This window comes from Geospiza fortis, unplaced genomic scaffold (genome assembly GCF_000277835.1).
Source record: "Geospiza fortis unplaced genomic scaffold, GeoFor_1.0 scaffold190, whole genome shotgun sequence".
NCBI classification, from domain to species: Eukaryota; Metazoa; Chordata; class Aves; order Passeriformes; family Thraupidae; genus Geospiza; species Geospiza fortis.
This window is the reverse complement of record NW_005054328.1, coordinates 1,023,726-1,042,995: the sequence shown is the minus strand read 5'-3', so window position 1 is coordinate 1,042,995 and position 19,270 is coordinate 1,023,726. Positions and strand designations below refer to the sequence as shown.

Here is a 19,270-nt window from a genome sequence, read left to right as displayed (position 1 = left end):
CTGTATTACTAGTCATCCTTTCTATTTTACAAAGTTATTTTTTCCTCAGTAACTCATCAGTCACTGTGAGCTGCTGAAACACGCCTAAAACTAGGCAAAGATCTGTAAATAGTCTTGGTTCCTCAAGCCTTTAGACACTGACTGGCTGCACAGCATGGTACAATAAATTTCTATGTATTTGTTTGCAAAATAAACGTAGGAGCATTTCACTTAAAAAGAAAAAAACTCTACTCCATGAGATCTTTCTTTATATTAATATTACAACTCCTCACATTTTTAATACCATTTTTATCCTGGAATCAAAACACAGACCTTAGAATAAAGTATGTATGTGGGGTTTTGTATCATTCCCCACGACACCATGTACTGTTGAAAATCTTGTGAGGTTTGCATAGTATCTTGCCCAATATTTGACACGAGGGAAGGATTTGCTCATCTCATGATCCATGTTTATAACTCATTTCAGCAACATAAACACAATTTTATACACATCTAGCAGAAGAAATAAATCTCTCTGTGATTTGGCAATGTTAATACTCACGTTCACTTCCACCTCTATGGACCAGTCTCCTAGTGGAGGGTTCATTGATAACTGAAATTTTTTTGAAACCACACCCAAATCACCCTCCTCCATCAACCACTGCTGAATCAATTTCTTCCGAGGATCCTAGGAGAAAAGTCAAGCTGCATGTTAAATGTGAGTGGCCTTGCTGGCAAGATTTAGGTAGCAATTCATGCCACCGGTATTTGTCACAAATTTAGAACATGTGACACAATCTAACATCTAACCTGTTCCTGTGGATACTTACTCGGATATATATATTCAGAGTCACTTGGTAAGGTTTGAGATCAGGATAGACAGTGACAATCCTGAAGAGCACATCCTGTCCTGGTTTATACATGGATTTATCAGTCTGGATGAACACAGAGGTGCTCTTTGACACGTACATCAGGCTGGTACGGTTAGAGAAGATGTGCCGGCCATCAGCACGGCCCTCCACCAGTAATTCATAATTCCCAGAAGCACTGTTCAGAGGCAGCTTAAAAAGAAATAGTGACACTCTGTTAGGTATCCAAAATATTCCTGAAGACACTATTATTTTAAAAACATTTGACATAAAGGACTAATATATACCTGAACTTGTCAACTTATGCAAATTTTCAAAAACAGAAAGGGGATTTTATTCATTACTTTAATGTATTATTTCAACAATTACCAGAAAATGTCTTATCAGAAGCACAACAACACATTTCCATCTAATTTTAAGTAGTAATCAGGTTTTAAAGAATATAAGTATCTATGCATTCATATGCAATTCACAGTCTTACACATGCATAGATTGTGCTCTCTTTTTTAAGTTATTTAGAAATTTCTTTGGTTTGATATAATGGGCTAATATTTTTCTTAATCACTTTTTGCTATGAAATTTTCCAAAAATAAAATAAGCAAGATAAGCAGGACAGTTAAAGAATTTTGCACTTGTTTTTTTTACAGTATTTAGCTTTATGTCCTATGGGGTAGAAAAATCAAATACAGAATTTGATAAAGTGAGGTACTCCTTTTCAATATCAACCTCGCTGATTTTGTCTCATTCATAATTAATAATTACAGCACATACTGTGACTCATTTAGAAAGTAAAATAATTATTCTTCCAAAAATATTAAGAAATAAAGGAACATAAATTTTATATGGTTAACTTTTTTTGGATAGACATTGAAAGCTCCTTCAGTGCTGGCAGAAGAGACAGGTATCACTGGCAAGGAAATTTAGACCACATAAGGTCAGAGTAATCATGCACAGATTTCTTCTTTCTCTCTTCTTCTCTCTCTCTCTCTCTCTCTGTGTCTTTCCAGTGCACAGAGGAAATCTAGAGCTCATAATTCAGATGCATCACTTCATTTCCTAAAGTTAGCTGGGAGGAATCCCAGTCACAGGGGTTGAAAGGCTTAAAGCAGAGATGCTGCAGCACACCGGAATTTTACTTGAGCAGAGCCTTCACAGACAACCGCGACCCCAGGGACATCCCAGCCCAGATGCTGGCTTCTGCAGCACCAGAATGTCTCTTTGAAGAAGGGAAAGGGCTTTAACACAGCACACAGCTCATTCCAACAAGCAGCCCTGCTGAAAAGCTTAAGAGTCACATGCTTCTGTTTGGAGTTGAAACTGTAAATCTGGAGCAAAACCTCTGAAGTTAAGACAACTAAAGACAGGCTTGCATTTTGCAGCATAACATATGGAACTGAAGCACTCCTCTTGCAGTGTAATGAAAATTACAGCTGTTAACTCAGCAGGCACAGCACTTCAAAAGTATCCTACCAAGTGCTATAAAGAAAGGCTGTACTGCTGTCAAAGCTCATTTTAACAGCACACACTGAGGCAACAGGGATTCACAAACATGGGAAAATGTCACTGGGTGACAAATGAAGTAGATGCAAATGTCTGCAGAGAATACATTTCCTTCTCTGTGTGTTTACCTATAAAGAGAAATCAACTACAATTCCATCCCTCTCTATTAACTTTCTGCTTTTAAAACAAGCCAGGAAAAAAAAATCAAGCAGGAAAAATAAAAAAGCTCTTTTTCACCTATAAGCACGCCTATGATGACATGGGAAGAAGACATCCCCCCTTTAAAATCTGGATTTATAGAATTAAATTTTAGATGCAAAGTTCCACACTGAAAAGGATTTTGCATTTTCCCCGGCTGCAGGTTTTTGTACACACATTGCCAAGAACATATGATTCACATATTTCAACACCCTCCAAATTCCATGCCAAGTATTCTGCAATATCTTAAATAAGAGGAACAGCCTTAGCTACTGTGTCTGTCAAATACTACCTTATTATTACCTCAAACATTCATTTATGAATATTACTATTTCTTAAAGAAGCTGTAATCCCTAAAAATCAGATAGGATTTGCTACAAGAAGTCCGGGACACATTATAATAATTAAAAATCAAAATGGGGAAAATAACCTTGTTTTGTTTCATCAATGAATTATACTCTTACGGTATCATTTTGCTGCAAGTATTGTCTTCAATTTCATCTTTAAAAATGTAAATCTTCTATAAATGCCATTTAGAGACTTTATCTATTTTCCTGAATCTCTTTCCTATCACAAATAATGATAGGCAGCATGGGTTTCTCCCTAAATTTTTACACCTGTTATAGTTCAAAAGATCTTTCCTTCCAGAACATGGTGACACAACTGCCTTTCTTGATGTAAAGGTCAGAGACAACGAGGTTTGCATTGCCAAGGCAGTGTATTAGGACAGCTGAGGTCCAATGTAACCCACCTTCTGTTTCATGCATTTATGCTACAAGAAACTGCACTAATACAACATTTCCACAATTGCTACAGTAACAGTGACTACCTCAGCCCCACCAACTCCTTCTCTAAAAGGTTGCTTCTCAGCCTAAATATGAGCAAGGCAGCTTTTAATACTAAGTAGTAGGAACTTCCTGTGAAAATATTTTATCTTAGTCAAAACATCCCAAATGAATGGTATTACTATCCCCATTTTGGCAGTCCTAACACAAGAGAGAAAAAGGCCATCTCACGTACTTCTGACTACACCAACCACCATCACCAGTACCTCAACAAAGCAGCTACTGTTTCCTCTGGAAAAGATGAGGCTGAATCCAGAAACTCATTACCCACCTTCTGCTAGCAAATTACACTTTGGACAAAATCTAAGTCTACTGTGGCTACACAAATGAATAGAAAATATTGCAGTTAAAATTAGTCAGTTTTCATCTCTTCAGATAGCAGAGAGAGAGGAAGGAAAATACCCTGCCTAGTTTTAGTGCTCGAACATTTTAAGGCCTGGCCAGATAATATTAAGGAATGTGTTAACTTTTTTTTTAATGAACAGAATTTTCTACATTTGCTAATGTATAGTTCATACAGATGCATTTCAGCCTAGTAATCTGCATAATGTTGAGCTGCTCATTGTCATTGATTATCCATCTATCAAATACTTCCAAACTATTTAATCAGAGACAGTTTATTTGAGATCAGAATTGAAACCCACCAGATTAAGGGATACCCAGACTTATGGATGACTTTGGTAAAATGTTTTTCCTGATACAAATACATAATTCTTTATATTGGGTTTTCAAGATGAATATCCAGGATCATAAATTCAGGATTCATACACAACACACAATTCAAGACACATTTTTGGGTTTTTAATGTACTTTCACTGAATATGCATTTCCAAGCCCTTACAAAGCTTGTATATAAATATATTTTATTTTGGTATTTCTCAATTGTTGCTTTACATGATTTTTTCAGCTGTAATTAGCCTTCATGGTGTATCTAAAATACAGACATCAATCAGTAAAAAAAGACATAAATTAAATTTTTGTGTTCAAGTTCTATGATAGTTTGTGTTGATGCTGGAAATCAGCTCCTGAGTCCTGTATTTGTAATTACTTCTAACAAGTTGCAGAGCATTTGATCTGAAAAAACAACATTTTCTGAGGAAGGAGGGAAGGAAAAAAATACTTACTGCTGGAAGAACAAGAGCCCCAAAGGTACCTGAACAAAAAAGAAGAAATATTACACCATCAGAAATCTGTGAGATTAACTACCACACACTTACCAAAACATCAACATTACAGCAGTGCTGCTCCCCTTCCATGGTTGATGGAAGATGTGAGATACCTTTTGCAGAGCTGCAATAGTATGAACACCAACCTACAGCAACATTACTTCTCTGTTTGGTGGGGGCTGTTGTCCATGTTCTCTGTTTGAACATTTTTCTTTACATCCACAGAGACTGAAACACTTTTACGATCCATTCAATCCTCTGTGCCACCCAAGTTGTTATTTTCCATTGCAGCCCAGATAAAGACTAAAATTTCTGAAACCACACACAGGATTTATCGCTCTTAATCAAAGGAGCACCCAGAATTAACCTCACAGAATTATGTCACCATGGGAAAAAGTAACTAACATATCAATGTATTTGGGTCAATATAACTTATTGCTTTAACTATTTCAACTAATGTGGCTTCAAATATTTTTAAAATCCAAATAGATGTCCTGTTAAACTCCTGGATATCATTACATCATTAGTGTCACAGCTCTTATCTTAATTACATCATGAATTATAGAACAGGACAGAACAGAATAGAACAGAACATTCCAGTTGGAAGGGACCTGATCACTTCAGGGCTCACCAAAAGTTAAAGCATGTTATTAACAGCATTGTCCAAAATCCTCTTAAACGCTGACAGGTTTCAGACATCAATCACATTCTAGGAAACCTGTTCCAGTGGTGGACCACCCTCCCAGTAAAGAAATGCTTCCTACTGTCCAGTCTGAAGCTCCCCTGCTGCAGCTCTCAAGCATTCCCACACCTCGTACCCCTGGATACCAGGCAGAAGAGATCTCACCTCTGTCTCCACCTGGCCTCCTCAGAAAGCTGTAGATAGCAATGGGAGTGCCCTTAGCCAGACTAGAGGAACCAAAGCCTTCAGCTGCTCCTCACAGGACATGCCTTTGAGCCCTGTCGCCAGTTTTGTTGGCCTCCTCCAGATGCACTGAAGGACCTCCTAAAACTGGGGGGCCCAGAAGTGCACAGAGTACTTGAGGTGAGGCAGCACCAAGGCTGGATGCAGTGGGATAATCACCTCTCTTGACCGCCTGGTGATGCTGGGCTTGATGCACCCTCAAGTCCGTGGTTCCCCCTTTTGGCTGCCAAGGCACACTGCTGACTCATATTTGCTTCTGCTGATTCTATTCAGTTAGACCGTTTTGTATCTCCTAAAAAGCCACAGTTTTATACCTATCTTTTACTCAATTGTTTCATAGAGTAAGAAAAAAAATCTATTTATTTATTTATTAATGTCCTCCTTGATCCTGGACCTAAAGGCATTGCTTCCAAGATAAAGCAATCCCTCGACCCCTGAACTTCAATAAATGTTAGTTTTAGAAGTCAATGAATTCTTGCCTTTGACAATGGCAAACAGAAGGAATCTCAATGAACTGAATACAGGTTGTCCTGACTGCTTCCAGAACACTAGAAGAAAAATGCTATCCAGTATGTACCATCTATCCAAATTATAAACTAGGTTAAACCAAATGACTCACATCCCACAAATTAAGTCTGTGGGTAGCACACTCCAATACTTCATTCTGGTACTCAAAACCTTAACAGGCATGGGCAGTACTGGGCCTAAAGAACATACTTCTTTCCACATGTTTACGTTGCTGTTAAACCTACTTTTTTTTTCATATCATCTCTCTCTCCACTTGAGAAGCATCTCATGCAGTTATTAACTGCAAGCAACCCCACTGGCCTTTGAGGCTTTCCACAAAGCAACGTCTGGCAAAATACTTTTCTCAGCAGCCAGTGGAGAGGACAAACTGCCCCAATTCGCAGTGGCAGGGAGCCCTCACACTTGGCCAAGCTTGCTTGGCACACAGGAGAGGCATTACGAAGTCCTGCAGAGTACCTGATCCACAGGCAATGTAAACACCTCTAGATGCACTGATACATTTATTCCCAACACCTACCCAAACAACCCCATGCTCAAACAATTGCAGACATAGAGACATAATTTTAGCTAAAGGAAACTTATGTCTTCCTAACTCAGGACAGAGTGAGGTACTGCTAAGTAGGAAGAATTTTTCTTAGGCCATTTCACGGTAAAGGAGCAAGATGCATGGTAAATAGCAACAGAGATGGTACAAAGTTACCTCCTGAAATTTCTCTCAGTTATACACTAAAACCCTAGCCCTTCTCTTGTTTCTTTCCCTCTCTGAAATAAGGCTGTGCTAACGCTGGGGTCTGTACAGCCACAACCACAACACCAGAGGAAAAAAAATATAACCTTTGTCACTGCTGATAATTGGTTATTAACAAGGAATAGAAACCATTTGTCACATGTTTCTGAGTGGATATGCACATGGTTGTTGCGCCATGCTAGCTTTAATCTAATCCACACAGCTAATTACAGTAGTGGCTCCAGGAGTGACTTCATTACACCGGGAGACACAAATCTGGTATTTGTACCAGAGCCCACACCATGGGGTTTCTCTTTCCATCTTTACCCCTCCAGCGCAAACACACTGGTACCCACACCCCACAAGGGCAGAGTGACGAAGGCAACCGCTGTGGTAGTCCTGTGCAGCATCCACCAGCTTGGAAAGCAACCTTAACAGGGCAGGAACTTCAAAGCTTTCTCACCAGTGCAGTGCCTGCTTGCCTCCACCTGTTTTGAGAACAAGTGGCATGCAAAAAACCAGAAATCTTATGGCAGGGTTTCTTTCCTGCTCCCAAGCCTGGGAGATCTAACATCAGGTCTGAGCTAGGTAAAAATGTAATGCAGATGGGGAAAGACTTGGAGAGGAGGGAGATTTATATCACAGTTGCATTTGTGCAACTCAGAAAGGATTTACCTTCTGAGGCAGTGCTAGGGAGCCACAGCCTCCCTGTAATAAAGCCCAGAGCACTGTCTAATTCCCAGCCAGTGAGAATCATAAAAGAGGCTCCAGGGCATGAGGTAATCTTCCAATTTATGTCACTATGTAATTTTGCTAGGAATTGAGCAGCCTGGGCAGATCTGAAATTCTTTAGCATTGCAGTGGATTCTCCTGTCATGCAAGATTTTCCCATATTCTCAGAGACTATCAAGCTGCAGCCAAATCACTGGAGCTCTGCTCAACTATGCCTAGGGATGACTTTGGACATGCTCAAGCAAGAGCTATAGGAAAACATTTCCTTTACGTCAATGCTGAATAGCGGAAATTCACAAATTTTTCTGTTCACTTGATGAATTAAATTATATTTGATCATACAGCAATTTCAGTTTTATAAGGAATTAACCATGGTCCAACAGCTAGCACATATCCCTGCTCTGCTGCAAGCCCTCCTATCGTGCAGCTGACTTTTACCCACATGCAGCATGTAACACTCCCATGAGATCAGTCAAGTCTGGCATCTACTGCCCCCAGAAATGGCAGCAGTTTTCTGTCTCCTTCAACACATCTCTGCAAAGAAACCCTTCAGTTATGAAATGCAGGTAGCTAACACCAGGCGGAAGAAGTAGGTTTAGAAAGGAGCCCAGAACAGCTAAGCCACCAGCAGCAAGTCCTGCAAACCACAAAATGCTTCCTCCTGACCCATTCCATCCGCTCTCCGCAGCCACAGTCACCAGCACAACTGGAGTGGGACACAGCAGGGAACAACCAGGCAAGAGCACACAGCCCTGCTACCACAAGAGATTAGTTAGGGAATACTTCCAGCTGGGAATCATGACTTTGTTTTAGGGGGAGACATGAAAAATTCAGTGGACTGTTACAGATTAATCTTGAAGAAAGTCAAAATACAAACTACCAAAAATCCCAGCAGAAGTCACATGAGCCTTCAAGAAAAAAATCTCTCTCCTTGTCATTTGCAAAACCATTTCTTTCACAAAATTCCTGAGGCTTATACTGTATTCATTCAATAACTACTGAACTGAGAAAATACATGGAAATGCAGTGGAAACAAATACCACACTGTCCTGCCCCTTTTCCTCAGAATCCCTGGCATTTAAGATTGTCCAGCAGAAAAGGAATCAAAGAAAGTGTGGGAGTGACATATCAGCAGTATTTTAAAGTATTTTTCTACCCTGCCATTTTTTGTCAGTGTAATAGTATTGTTATCAATAAAGCAAATACAACAAATTCTACGTAAACATATGCATGGGTTTTTTAGACTTACGGAAAACAGCACAAACAATGGCATCTTAAATTCTTCCCACTGCACAGGCCTGACCCAGACCCAGAAATTTATTCTACCCCTTCTTGAGATGACACCACTAGGACTAGTCACAAATGTTTCAGCTTCCACCCCCAAAAAAGGACAGAGGTTCTAGAAAAATGACTGCATGGCTTGGCACAGTGAACTAGAGCTTATGCCAATATATCAATAAAGTAGCACTTCAGTCTCTGATTTACATAAAGTCAGCACTGACTGCATATTCTAGCTCATGTGGCAGCTATTGCTACAAACAGATTTTCTCACTTAAGCTTTTCTACTTATGTCTCCAATTCTTCTTAGTAATGTGTGAGAACAGAAAAATAGAACCGGAATCACTTCAGATTGATTTACTGAAATTATGCCACATCTTTGCTCTCACAGCTGTGTTCATACCCATACATAGGAAATGTTTACAGAAAAACATTTTCTTTGCAGGGGCAAATTGAGTTATTTTCTACTGCTGAATCAATTTCAAAAACTCCCATCATATAAATAAAAATTAGTGTTCATAAATGTCCTTCCAGATTTTCATTCCTGTCCAAAATATATACAATTCTTGTGTTAAAAAAAAAAAAAAAAAGCAGTAATACCAAGGCCTAAGCTGTCCCGGAAGTGAAAACTTATTCTTCAAAGAAGAACTGAAAATCTGTTGAGTTCACAGTTTGCTTTAAATATGGCATACTCCTCATCTATCATGCTAAAGCTACCACCCAAATTAACACTAATTATTTACACAAATAGCCCAAAATACAGAGCTTAAGCCATGGCTGTTAAGTTATGGCTCAGCTTGGCACAGATGACAGAAGGAGGGGCAATACAGCACTCAAGCACACAACAGGGACTGCCAGGGGACGTCAGCATTCGGGCTGACATCCAAAGCCAAATGAGGCCAACAGGCCTGTAGCAAAGGGGTATAACATGCTCCAAAATGCCTCCTAAACCCTGTCTGCCAGCATTACGTACTCTTCCCTCCACAGCCGCTTCCTACCCTCCTCCCCTTATCCTTTTCAGTTGTTTTTGCAAACCTGGAGGCTAAAAGCACTCAGAAATTATAAAGGGGGAGAGAGAGGCAAGGTAGCAGCATTGCCTATGGAGAAAGATGTAAGGGGACAGGAGGAATAATCTAAACTGGACCAAACTTTATCACCTAAGGGTCTGGTCAAGACACAGAGCACCATAGCCCTGAAGAACAGAAAAAAGGCAGAATGCACAGATGTTTTTGTGATTAAAGCTATGTTTTACCAAACTCTGCAGCTACTAGCAAGTTCTAGCTTCAGTCTGCAATGGGAAGTGCAGGGATATTTTCCTGACAACTAGATAAAAACCCTTCTTCACCTAAATATAAAAGTTTTTCCTTAACCTCCATGATCAGAAGAGTGGAAGAAACCCAACCATAGCACATCCAGAAACACTCTTGGCCAGGACACAGCAGACACAGATCTACCAGAAGGTATGAACAGAAGGTATGAACAGGCACTGTCCTTCCTCTCCTTGGCCCCCTGACCACAGCATTCTCTGTGTCTTTCTACCTTACATGGCAAAGGAGTTGTGGTACCCCCCTGCTTGTCCCTTCTAGTGATTCAGCCATTCTTCCCTCATCAGCACTGTCAGATCTACCCTTGAGGAACACCACCATCTCCCACCCTCTCAGACCAACAGATGCTGCAATCAAATATGCAATTAAATTACATTTTTAGACTTAAAGCATAATTCAGACATTTAATTTGTCACTCAATCTTCTAAAGCCAAACAACCAGCTCCATGGATTATACTATTATTACCACTTTCAGCCAAGTAGTCAGAGACTGGCCAGTTCCAAGAACACAATACTTAGATAAACCAGACAGTGGTTTCTAAGACACTGCATGCTGGGTAGGAAAACAGAACAGCTTCATATGTCCAAAACTAAATAATCTTTTTAATCAGAGACCTTCTGAGAGCTATCCAGGCACTATCACTGCTTAAACTCAAGTACAGCCTCTTTTCAACTTTTTTCCGAGACAAACCTAAGAGCCATCTGTGGACTTCTTGTTATGCATATGACATTACCACTGTCTACCATACCATAACAACTCTACTGCCATGAACTATAAATTTACAGCTGTTAGGAAGGCAATCTTTGAATACTATGCAGAAACTTTCTTGCCATTAGAATCAGACTGTGAAGCTATACAGACAATTCAGAACAATCTCAGACTTAAGCCTTTTACACAACTAAATGTGAAATACACTTCATCCCCTTGGTGACTGTGTACTAATACACAAACATAAACATCTCCACATGCTGCTTTCAAGGCACTATTGGCCACCATTACTATCCATTCTTATGTCCATGAAATAAACACAGACAAAGCCACTATCAAGGCAATTAAAAGCAGCTGCAGTTTTTATTCCAAATTAAAACACAGGAAGATCACATTAGGACAAAATATGGCTAAGCCTGTACATGCCAGACATTTGGCAGTATTAACACCACCCTCATCCCATCAACTGCTGTAACTGGAGCAAAATTTCAAAGTCAAGTAACTTCTCAAACTCATTCACTGCAAATAACACATTCAGGATCTATTGAAATTTCTGCTTTCTGCTTAAAGGGAGTAAAAGAACAAGGTTTGTTCTCATATTGGTTTTCTTCCATTTTCTGGAACACATTTAAAGTTCGTGATGACAAAGCCACATAACTTTTCTGAGGCAATAAAATTATTTGAATATACAAAAATAGTACTAGAGACTTGCTTCATCAGTACATAAAGGCAATATAAACCCCATACCACACAAAATAAGCACCTGAACCTCACAGCTATACCTCCAGGAAGCTGAAGAAGTGGTCTGTCACTATAACCATGTTTTCTATGCACATACTTATCTGGACTGCAGTGAATGTAGGTGAACCAGCATCATCTCTTCACACTTGCTATTCAATCTCTGCTGACAGGATCTCAACTCCACCTTCACAAGCAGGTAGTCGTGGATAGCACAGCATGGAAACCAGCAACACTGCCAGTGCTGAGTCATACGGGTCTCATGAAAAGAGAAGTCACCTCTGTATGACTAGAAACTCATGAATTTCCCAACCACTTGCTGCCTCTGCAAGTATTTCTCTAACTCAGTACCTCAGCTCAGATCTCCTTCTAACTAGACACCACTAAGGACATCACCTTAGACCCATCCACTGTTAGCTCCCACCCTTTTCTCTTTAAATCTGCTTTTACATGTACTTAATAGTACATAGCAGGTGTATAGCACTCTTCTCCTGATACTTCACACCAGTTCCTCCCATCTCTCCTCAGACATTTTCCAGAATGTAGAAGAGACTCTCAGGGTCAAACCCAAGTCTGTCTGCTGTCTGGCCCAAGATCCCATCTGCAGCAACAGTCAAGGACAGACATCTGAAAAGCATCAAAAGTGAACAGGTACACAGCAACCCTTCCTTGGGTACTCTTCCCAGCCTAAGCAATGTGTGTGTCTGTATACTAGGCCAATCCTCCATGGACTTCTGTCATGTAAATTCGTGCAATCATGTTTTCCATCCAGAACAACTGGGACATGGAGTTCCACAATTTATTTTCATCTCATGTGAAGGCCCATCTTCTTCTGACAGGTTTGAACTCGTCTCCTGAGAGATCTCAGATCCTTCTGTCTGCTCTCCCTGGCATTTCTCCAGTTGGTTCACAGGCTCCATGATGAGTGCCAAAAATCAAGCACAGCATTCCCCAGGATGCCCAATTAAGCTGTGAAGACTACTAGAATACTTTCTCATAGCTTACAGAAAATACTTCTGTGTATACCTCTGAGTACAATGTTTAACTTCTTTTTTGAGCACCACAGCACTACTTACAAGCCTTCACCTTCAGTTGCCTTTAAACCATTGCTCCCACCCCATACACACACCACTTTTTCTGCAGGGCTGCATCACCTTGTTCCCCATCCAATAAACACATGCTCTTTTATTCATCAACAAAAGCAGAACTACGCACTAGTGCTAGTGAATCACACTCCAGTTTTTCCCCTAATCATTTCTGGTATTGCGAAAATGTGTTCAAAATCTAATCCTTTCTCCCAGTGTCCTTACTACCCCTTCACTAATCTAATAAACATTCTCCTCTTTTCATTCATGTCACTCACACTGAACACTGCAGTTTCAGGGCAACTCATCTCCAGTTTGAGAGTGAACCACTTAGACTTACTTGATGAACACTATTTTTCATCCAGCTACAAACATATTAAATAAGAATTTCATGCTGTCCCTGCTTCCTCAGCTGACTTGTCAAAGTGCTGCGCCAGACTATCAAAAGCCTTAGTAAAATCAAAATATGACAAAATCCTGCTTCTTCTCCACTTACAACCTTTGCCAACCCACAGGGCAACACATTTGCTTTGCAGGTTTTCAATCTTCCAGAACCTCTCTGTTCAGTTATGCTCTCAGAACTTCACTAGCAGATTTTAAATTATTTCAGTCAATTCCCTAAATATTCTACAGGCAATTTTATCAAGCCTAAACACTTGACCAAAGTGCTCTTTAAACTGTTCCTCCCCTTTTGTAATCTTAATTCTTAAGCCTTTTCCATGACAGTTAGTTGATCTTCTTAGTGAAGACTAAACACTTACTGCCTCTCAGCACCATTAATCATCAGAGTAGCAAGCCACAGAAGTAGCAACCCTTCTCATCAGGGTAGCAAGCCACATCCTTTGATAGATTTCTTGCTACCAATATGTTATTTAAAAACCCTGCCTTACTATCCTTCACATTCTTTCCTACTAATGGTTTGGCCTTACCAGTTTTGTTCTTCATTACCCATGCTACTTCTTTAAGTTCCTTTGTAATCTGATCTCATTTACAGTTTCTACATACAGTTTTCCTTCTTTCTGTTTTTTGGTCAGTTTAGATCGTGCTTAGTTACTTCATTTCTTACCTCTCTGTTCTGTTAATGTGCACTTATCCTTTCAGTATGACTCTCTCAGGAATTTTCACCCTTTGCTTCCCTTCTTGTTTGTGATAGCATGCTACCTACCGATTCCTGTTTGTTTTCATCACTTCTTTTTTCCCTAATCCACAACCTTTAGTTTGTGCTTCTCCCTTTAGTAAAACCTCCAAAGCCCCTCCAGTTCACAATGGCAACAGGGAACTGCACACAGGGACACGTAATATTCCCTCATCTGTATGAGTTGTCCCACTGTCTGCATTTCTGTTTTATCCCACTCTTCCGAAGACATTGTGAAACAGCCTGGAGCGCTCAATATGCCACACCCTCCTTGGGTGGATATGGACAAAGAACATGGTGACCAGAAAAACCTCATGTACAACCACATAAGCCTTGAGTCACAGAAGGACTCCTTCCCTCAAATCTCAAACAGCATGCAAACAGTAACATAAAGCTCAAGTACTGCATAGGATCACTACTCCGATTTTTCTGCAAACAACTTAATGGGTCTGTTAGCAGGATGGATTCAACAACAGGCACAGAAACTTGCTGGGTTTTGTTCTTTTCTTTTATAGTTTTGGGTTTGCTTGTTTTTTTTATCTACTCCAGCTATATGAAAGCCCATAAAAAGAGCACCTTCTTCTCTACTACATCAGTCATCTCTGGGTCCAGCCCCAACGCCTCCTTCCCAAAAACTTTTCCTTCACTCTGATTTTGCATAGGTTATGTGCATGTGCTATCAAATTATTTTTCATAAGGCACAGCCACATGTACTTTTGGATATGGAGATTATGGATGCAAAAGCACTGCTGGCAACTCCTGCTCTCTCACTGTGTGGCTCTTTAGGCATCAACGAAAAATTGGGCAGAAAGGAGATGTTCCACTAAACTGCCAGCAAAACCTTTCACCCCACAGATATTCAGCACAGACACCACAGTCACCAATAACTCAGTCATTTTATTCTGACATAAGGTACAGAGGCAACTCAAGGTTAATAACAGGGACTGAGGGGTTTAGGCCATTCACTCCCACTTAGGTGTTACTTTACAAATTACTATTCCTAGTGTCTCTCACTGGTTCTTATAGTGATGTGGTCAGAATCATATTATTAAGTATGTAAAACATGCCTTCTGGTAAAAGGAGATTTTCCATTGTCTCTATGGAGGATCATTACATGTCTGAGCTCGACAAACATTCTCACAAACTATCATGCTTCATAAATCCTAGCCGAGTATTTACCATGCTCTAGCTCAGTAACCTCTGTTAACAAGTAAGTGTACTCCTCTCTGGAAATACAGAAAAGCAGCATAAATTAATTAACATATACAAGTCATTTACAAACTATGCACGTTACTGTAAACCAAATTCTCCAGTAACTTCATATAATTCTCCAGTAAGTTCACATAATTCTCACTCACCACGCCTTAAATACATTACGTTGTACTGTACCTTATATAGCAAAAGTTTTAACTAATGAATCTTACTCTTTAGAATTAAAAACATTCATGCTGTTGGGCAAATTATGACACCTCATCACACACAGAAGATTTTCTGAAAACCAATTCTTTTTTCCAACTTATATGCTTCTTATTCTTTCCAAATCATTCTAGCACCAACACAGAAAATACTTTTCAGAACCTCTTGCAATTAAGGTGTAAGGTTTCTCATACTCTTAACACACACAGCAATGTCTGGGTAGCAAACCCTGTAAGAAAACACCTCCTGCCAATTCATACTACATCTTTATTATCAATGACTGGATGACTATGCATGGCAGGAGTCACCCCTCACTGCAATCACTAAAGATCAAGTTATTCGTGCAGGGAATTTAACTTGTTCTTCTGTTATTCCCATAATTTTTTTTTTTGCTATTGTTGACACAGAAAACCCAACAGCTCCAACTGCACACAAGCCATTGTTACCTTCTGCAGCCATTTCAATGAGGATCTTTCTAATACTGCATCTCCACAGAAAGTGTGTCAAGGCTTGGTACAGCTCACAAAAACAGCTTTAGTTGGTGCTTTGTGTTTTCCTGGCATCTGCTCTAGGCAATGGAAACCTATTCTCTCCTGGTGACGCATTCTATTTTTTTTTGGGTTGTGCTTGCTCACACAAAATTTACCTGTAGCAGCAACCTCCCCCTTGCAAACATTCAGTCATTTTTTGTTTTTTTTTCACTATATTAAATGCAATTAACTTAATTTCTGCACCAAAATGTTGGTCCTAAATAATCTCCCTTCCTATAGAGTACATTTAGATTCTGGAATATTGTGCCAAGCTCAAAATATCTTTAAATTCGTGTGCATGCACACTTTCTCCTTCACTCCAAATAGCCACTGGCCACTTATTAATATTTATTTTCCCTTAGTTATATAAAAATCCCAATAATGATGGGAACCAACCTCCACTGCTAAAGTTTCTCTAACAGACAATTGCCCAAGAATCACTGACCTATCAAAATTCCACTACAAGTAATATTAGAATAGCAAATGCTTTATCAACCATCAGAGGGCAAACACTCTATTTCTTATTCAAAGCAAGAATTATATTACAGAAATTAAAAAATCCCATGCCTCTAATACGATAAGGTCTTCTCATGGAGCTAAATCAGAAACTTAGACCACTACATGTATCATATTGAGCACCTCCTAGAGAACCAGGCTAAAGCCTTAATTTGAGGCAATTGCAGAAGCATTTGACAGACAGGTATGTAACACCATTTATACTGAGGCACTTGAATGAACTTGGCCTGTCAGATTAAACATCCCTAATAAAACTGTGTCCTCAGCCTGTTCTATGTCTCCAGCATCCAATTTCAAACTCAGTTCCATCAGTACAAACATTTGCACATTGAACCAGGGGACCTGTCTGCCTAAAAAAACATTGAAACAAAATAAAAACTTTATTTTTCAGTCAGATCAGTTTCTCAGAGCAGTTAATCCCCTGCTTTTGCTGTCATCCTGCAAGGAAAACTACAGAGCATAATTGAGCCAGCTTAGGCAACAGTGCCACTGAATGTGCAGTCTAACCAAGGTAAGTATTCAGTGACAGATAAACCAACATTCTCTGAGCACTAATACATGCAGAAATTATGTAATTTAAAGATTTTGTGTGCCTGGAGATATGCTTGGTTTTTTTCCTTCAGCTGCAACAGCTGGTTTGATAAAACCTCCAGTCCTCCTTCAGTCACAGACTAAGATCAGCTACAACAATACCACTTCATATTAAGATTGTTGTGTTCTTCAATGAAAATTTCAAAGATTTATGTTCTTATTCTGACAAGCTGTACTTGCTTCTCTCTGACAACTTGCTTTCTCTCTGAGTCAGAACTGATCCACACCTGCAACACCTTTGGATACAAGTCTTCAAGACTACATCCTCTTTTACAGGGCAGTTCCCTTACTCTTGTCCCTTAACAGTTTTGCTTCCATATTTGTTCACAGAAAACAAATGACTAACAGACTGTATAACCTGACTAGAAAAAAAACTGATGGCCACATACTAAACGTTAAGAATTTTGCAAGAGGAAATACACAGTATGCTCAGCACCTTTTTTTTTTTTTTTTTTGGTTCTTTGTTTCATTTACCAAGTAAAAAGCATAGAAAATTTAAAGATATACTGAAAAAACTGGAAAATATTAGAAGTTAGTTATTCACTACAGCACTTGCCCTTTTTCCTCACTGTATCCAGTCTGATGCAGTGCCATACCTGTTCCTAATAACCCACCATTCACTCTGACTTCAGCAGCTCCCAGTGTCAAGCATTATTCTGTGTGCTCAGAAGACAGAGACAGCTTGGAATTACCAGTTGCTTGTCTGGCTTTTAACGTTGAGAAGGACAAAAACAGACAGATTGAAACTCATGCAAGGCTCGCTGAACTCTACGTTAAAGCAGGAAATAAAAGCCAGTATAGATAGAGGAAGAAAAGGAGAAGACAATTTATTTTCTTTTTAAAATTTTGGATTTCAAAAGCAAACAACAAAAGCTGACAGGTTTAGGTTTGTTTTGGTTCTATATCAAAATTTTCTGATCTGTTCAAATGGCTCCATCACACTCAAAGCCTCAATCTTCTCTACAGGCTGTGAAGGCTTTGAAATGAAGGTGTGATGCTTCCAATTAAGGCATCTACATTAACTATAAGACATTAAGACAAGAACTACACAAACAGTAGAGAACGAGCATTATAGCAGGATAGATTTTTCAGTACCTCACACTGCCCTCACACTCTCTACATTTAACAAATAAAAAGCTAGACTTTAGATGTCATTTATATCACCTCATAGTGAGAGCAGTGTGAAAGCTGAACTATCCATAAAAAAATATTTTTTTTCTCATGAGGACAAATCTCAGGTAGGATATCTCTATGCGTCTGTTGTCAGGTGACCTTTCTAAAAAAAGAACATTGGCCAGGATATCTCAGCTTTTCAGAACTCCCACATCCACTACCCCTGCCTGGTGGCATAGATTAAATCAGTCTCTTCTTACATTTACTTATCTTCCATCCCCAAACTCTCCAAAATTCAGTTCCTGATCCTTAAAAATTCTTATTTCTTCAAATGCACAGAGCTTCCAAGTGTCTGACACAGTCATCTTCACTTTGCTATGGTCCTCAGGTCATTACTTTCTTAGGGCATGAAGAAGCAGCTTCACTTGTTGCATTACCTTGTTTGTTTCACCCCTTCTGTTCTCCCACCGCTTCCACTTTGCACCTTAGCAAGTGACCAGTAGGCAACTTTCCCACTACTTCTACAGTGGCCCCACTACATGGTCCAGAGTGCTTCCTGGTTCCTCACAAATCCCACATCCATCACACTTTGCTATTTAATTATTTTCAGAGTTTACAGACAGTAAGCACACCCGTGCAAGCCCTCATATCCAGCTCAGTTGCCCAACTCCAAACAGAGCCAGCAGTGTACAAGACTATTTTCCCATAGCAACTCCTACTTGGTAAAATAAATTTCCTATTTTAGTACCACTCAGAAGCTATGATATTTTGGGAGGAACAAAATATTCCTGTGAGAAGGCAGACAGAAATACTTCCAAACCAAGTCCATTATTTTTCTTACCTTTCTCAAAGACCACTTCCCTGCTCAGGATGGTCTCGTTATCTCTGATCACTTCTCCCTTTACGGTGACCTGTGCTGGGCTGTCCGGCAGCAGAGCTACCCCAACAGTCAAGTTTGCTCCAGGCCGGATGTTCCAGGGAGCTGCCACAAGGAACGTAGGTCTGGAAAGACCAAACGGGCAGAGGGAGAAAGGGCACGGAGTGAAACACATTCTCATAAAAAGTAACCGCGTACACATAAAGACACACGACACACGTAGCCAAGCTCTTCTGTCGCTCTGAGTTGCGGAGGCTGGAAGTGATGCTCACCCCCGGCTGCAGCGGGCAGCGCCGCTCTGCCCGCTCCCGGGCAGGGCAGCCACCGCGGCGGGCGACAGGGAAGGAAGAAGAGGTGCCCCGTGCCCCAGCCCCACGTACCCGGCCGCCGCGGAGCTGCAGAGGAAGAGGAGGAGGAGGAGGAAGAAGAGGACATCGCCGCGGGACCGCGCCATGGCTCTGTGTGAGCGCCGCCCGGTGCGTCCGCCG

At 40.2% G+C, this 19,270-nt stretch overlaps 1 protein-coding gene across 1 annotated transcript in view; it reads right to left on the bottom strand.

The window, feature by feature from the left end:
- The window catches only part of CD109 (CD109 molecule), a 71,202-nt gene extending 51,938 nt beyond the window's left edge, over nt 1–19,264 (bottom strand). The window contains exons 1-5 of the mRNA XM_005421150.2: nt 19,163–19,264; nt 18,747–18,907; nt 4,516–4,544; nt 810–1,040; nt 542–667 (exon numbers count right to left, since the gene is read on the bottom strand). Of these exons, the coding sequence (XP_005421207.1) occupies nt 542–667; nt 810–1,040; nt 4,516–4,544; nt 18,747–18,907; nt 19,163–19,236 (621 nt within the window). The 5' untranslated portion in view covers nt 19,237–19,264. The remainder of the gene's footprint in view (nt 1–541; nt 668–809; nt 1,041–4,515; nt 4,545–18,746; nt 18,908–19,162) is intronic.
- Between the last annotated feature and the right edge of the window lie 6 nt (nt 19,265–19,270).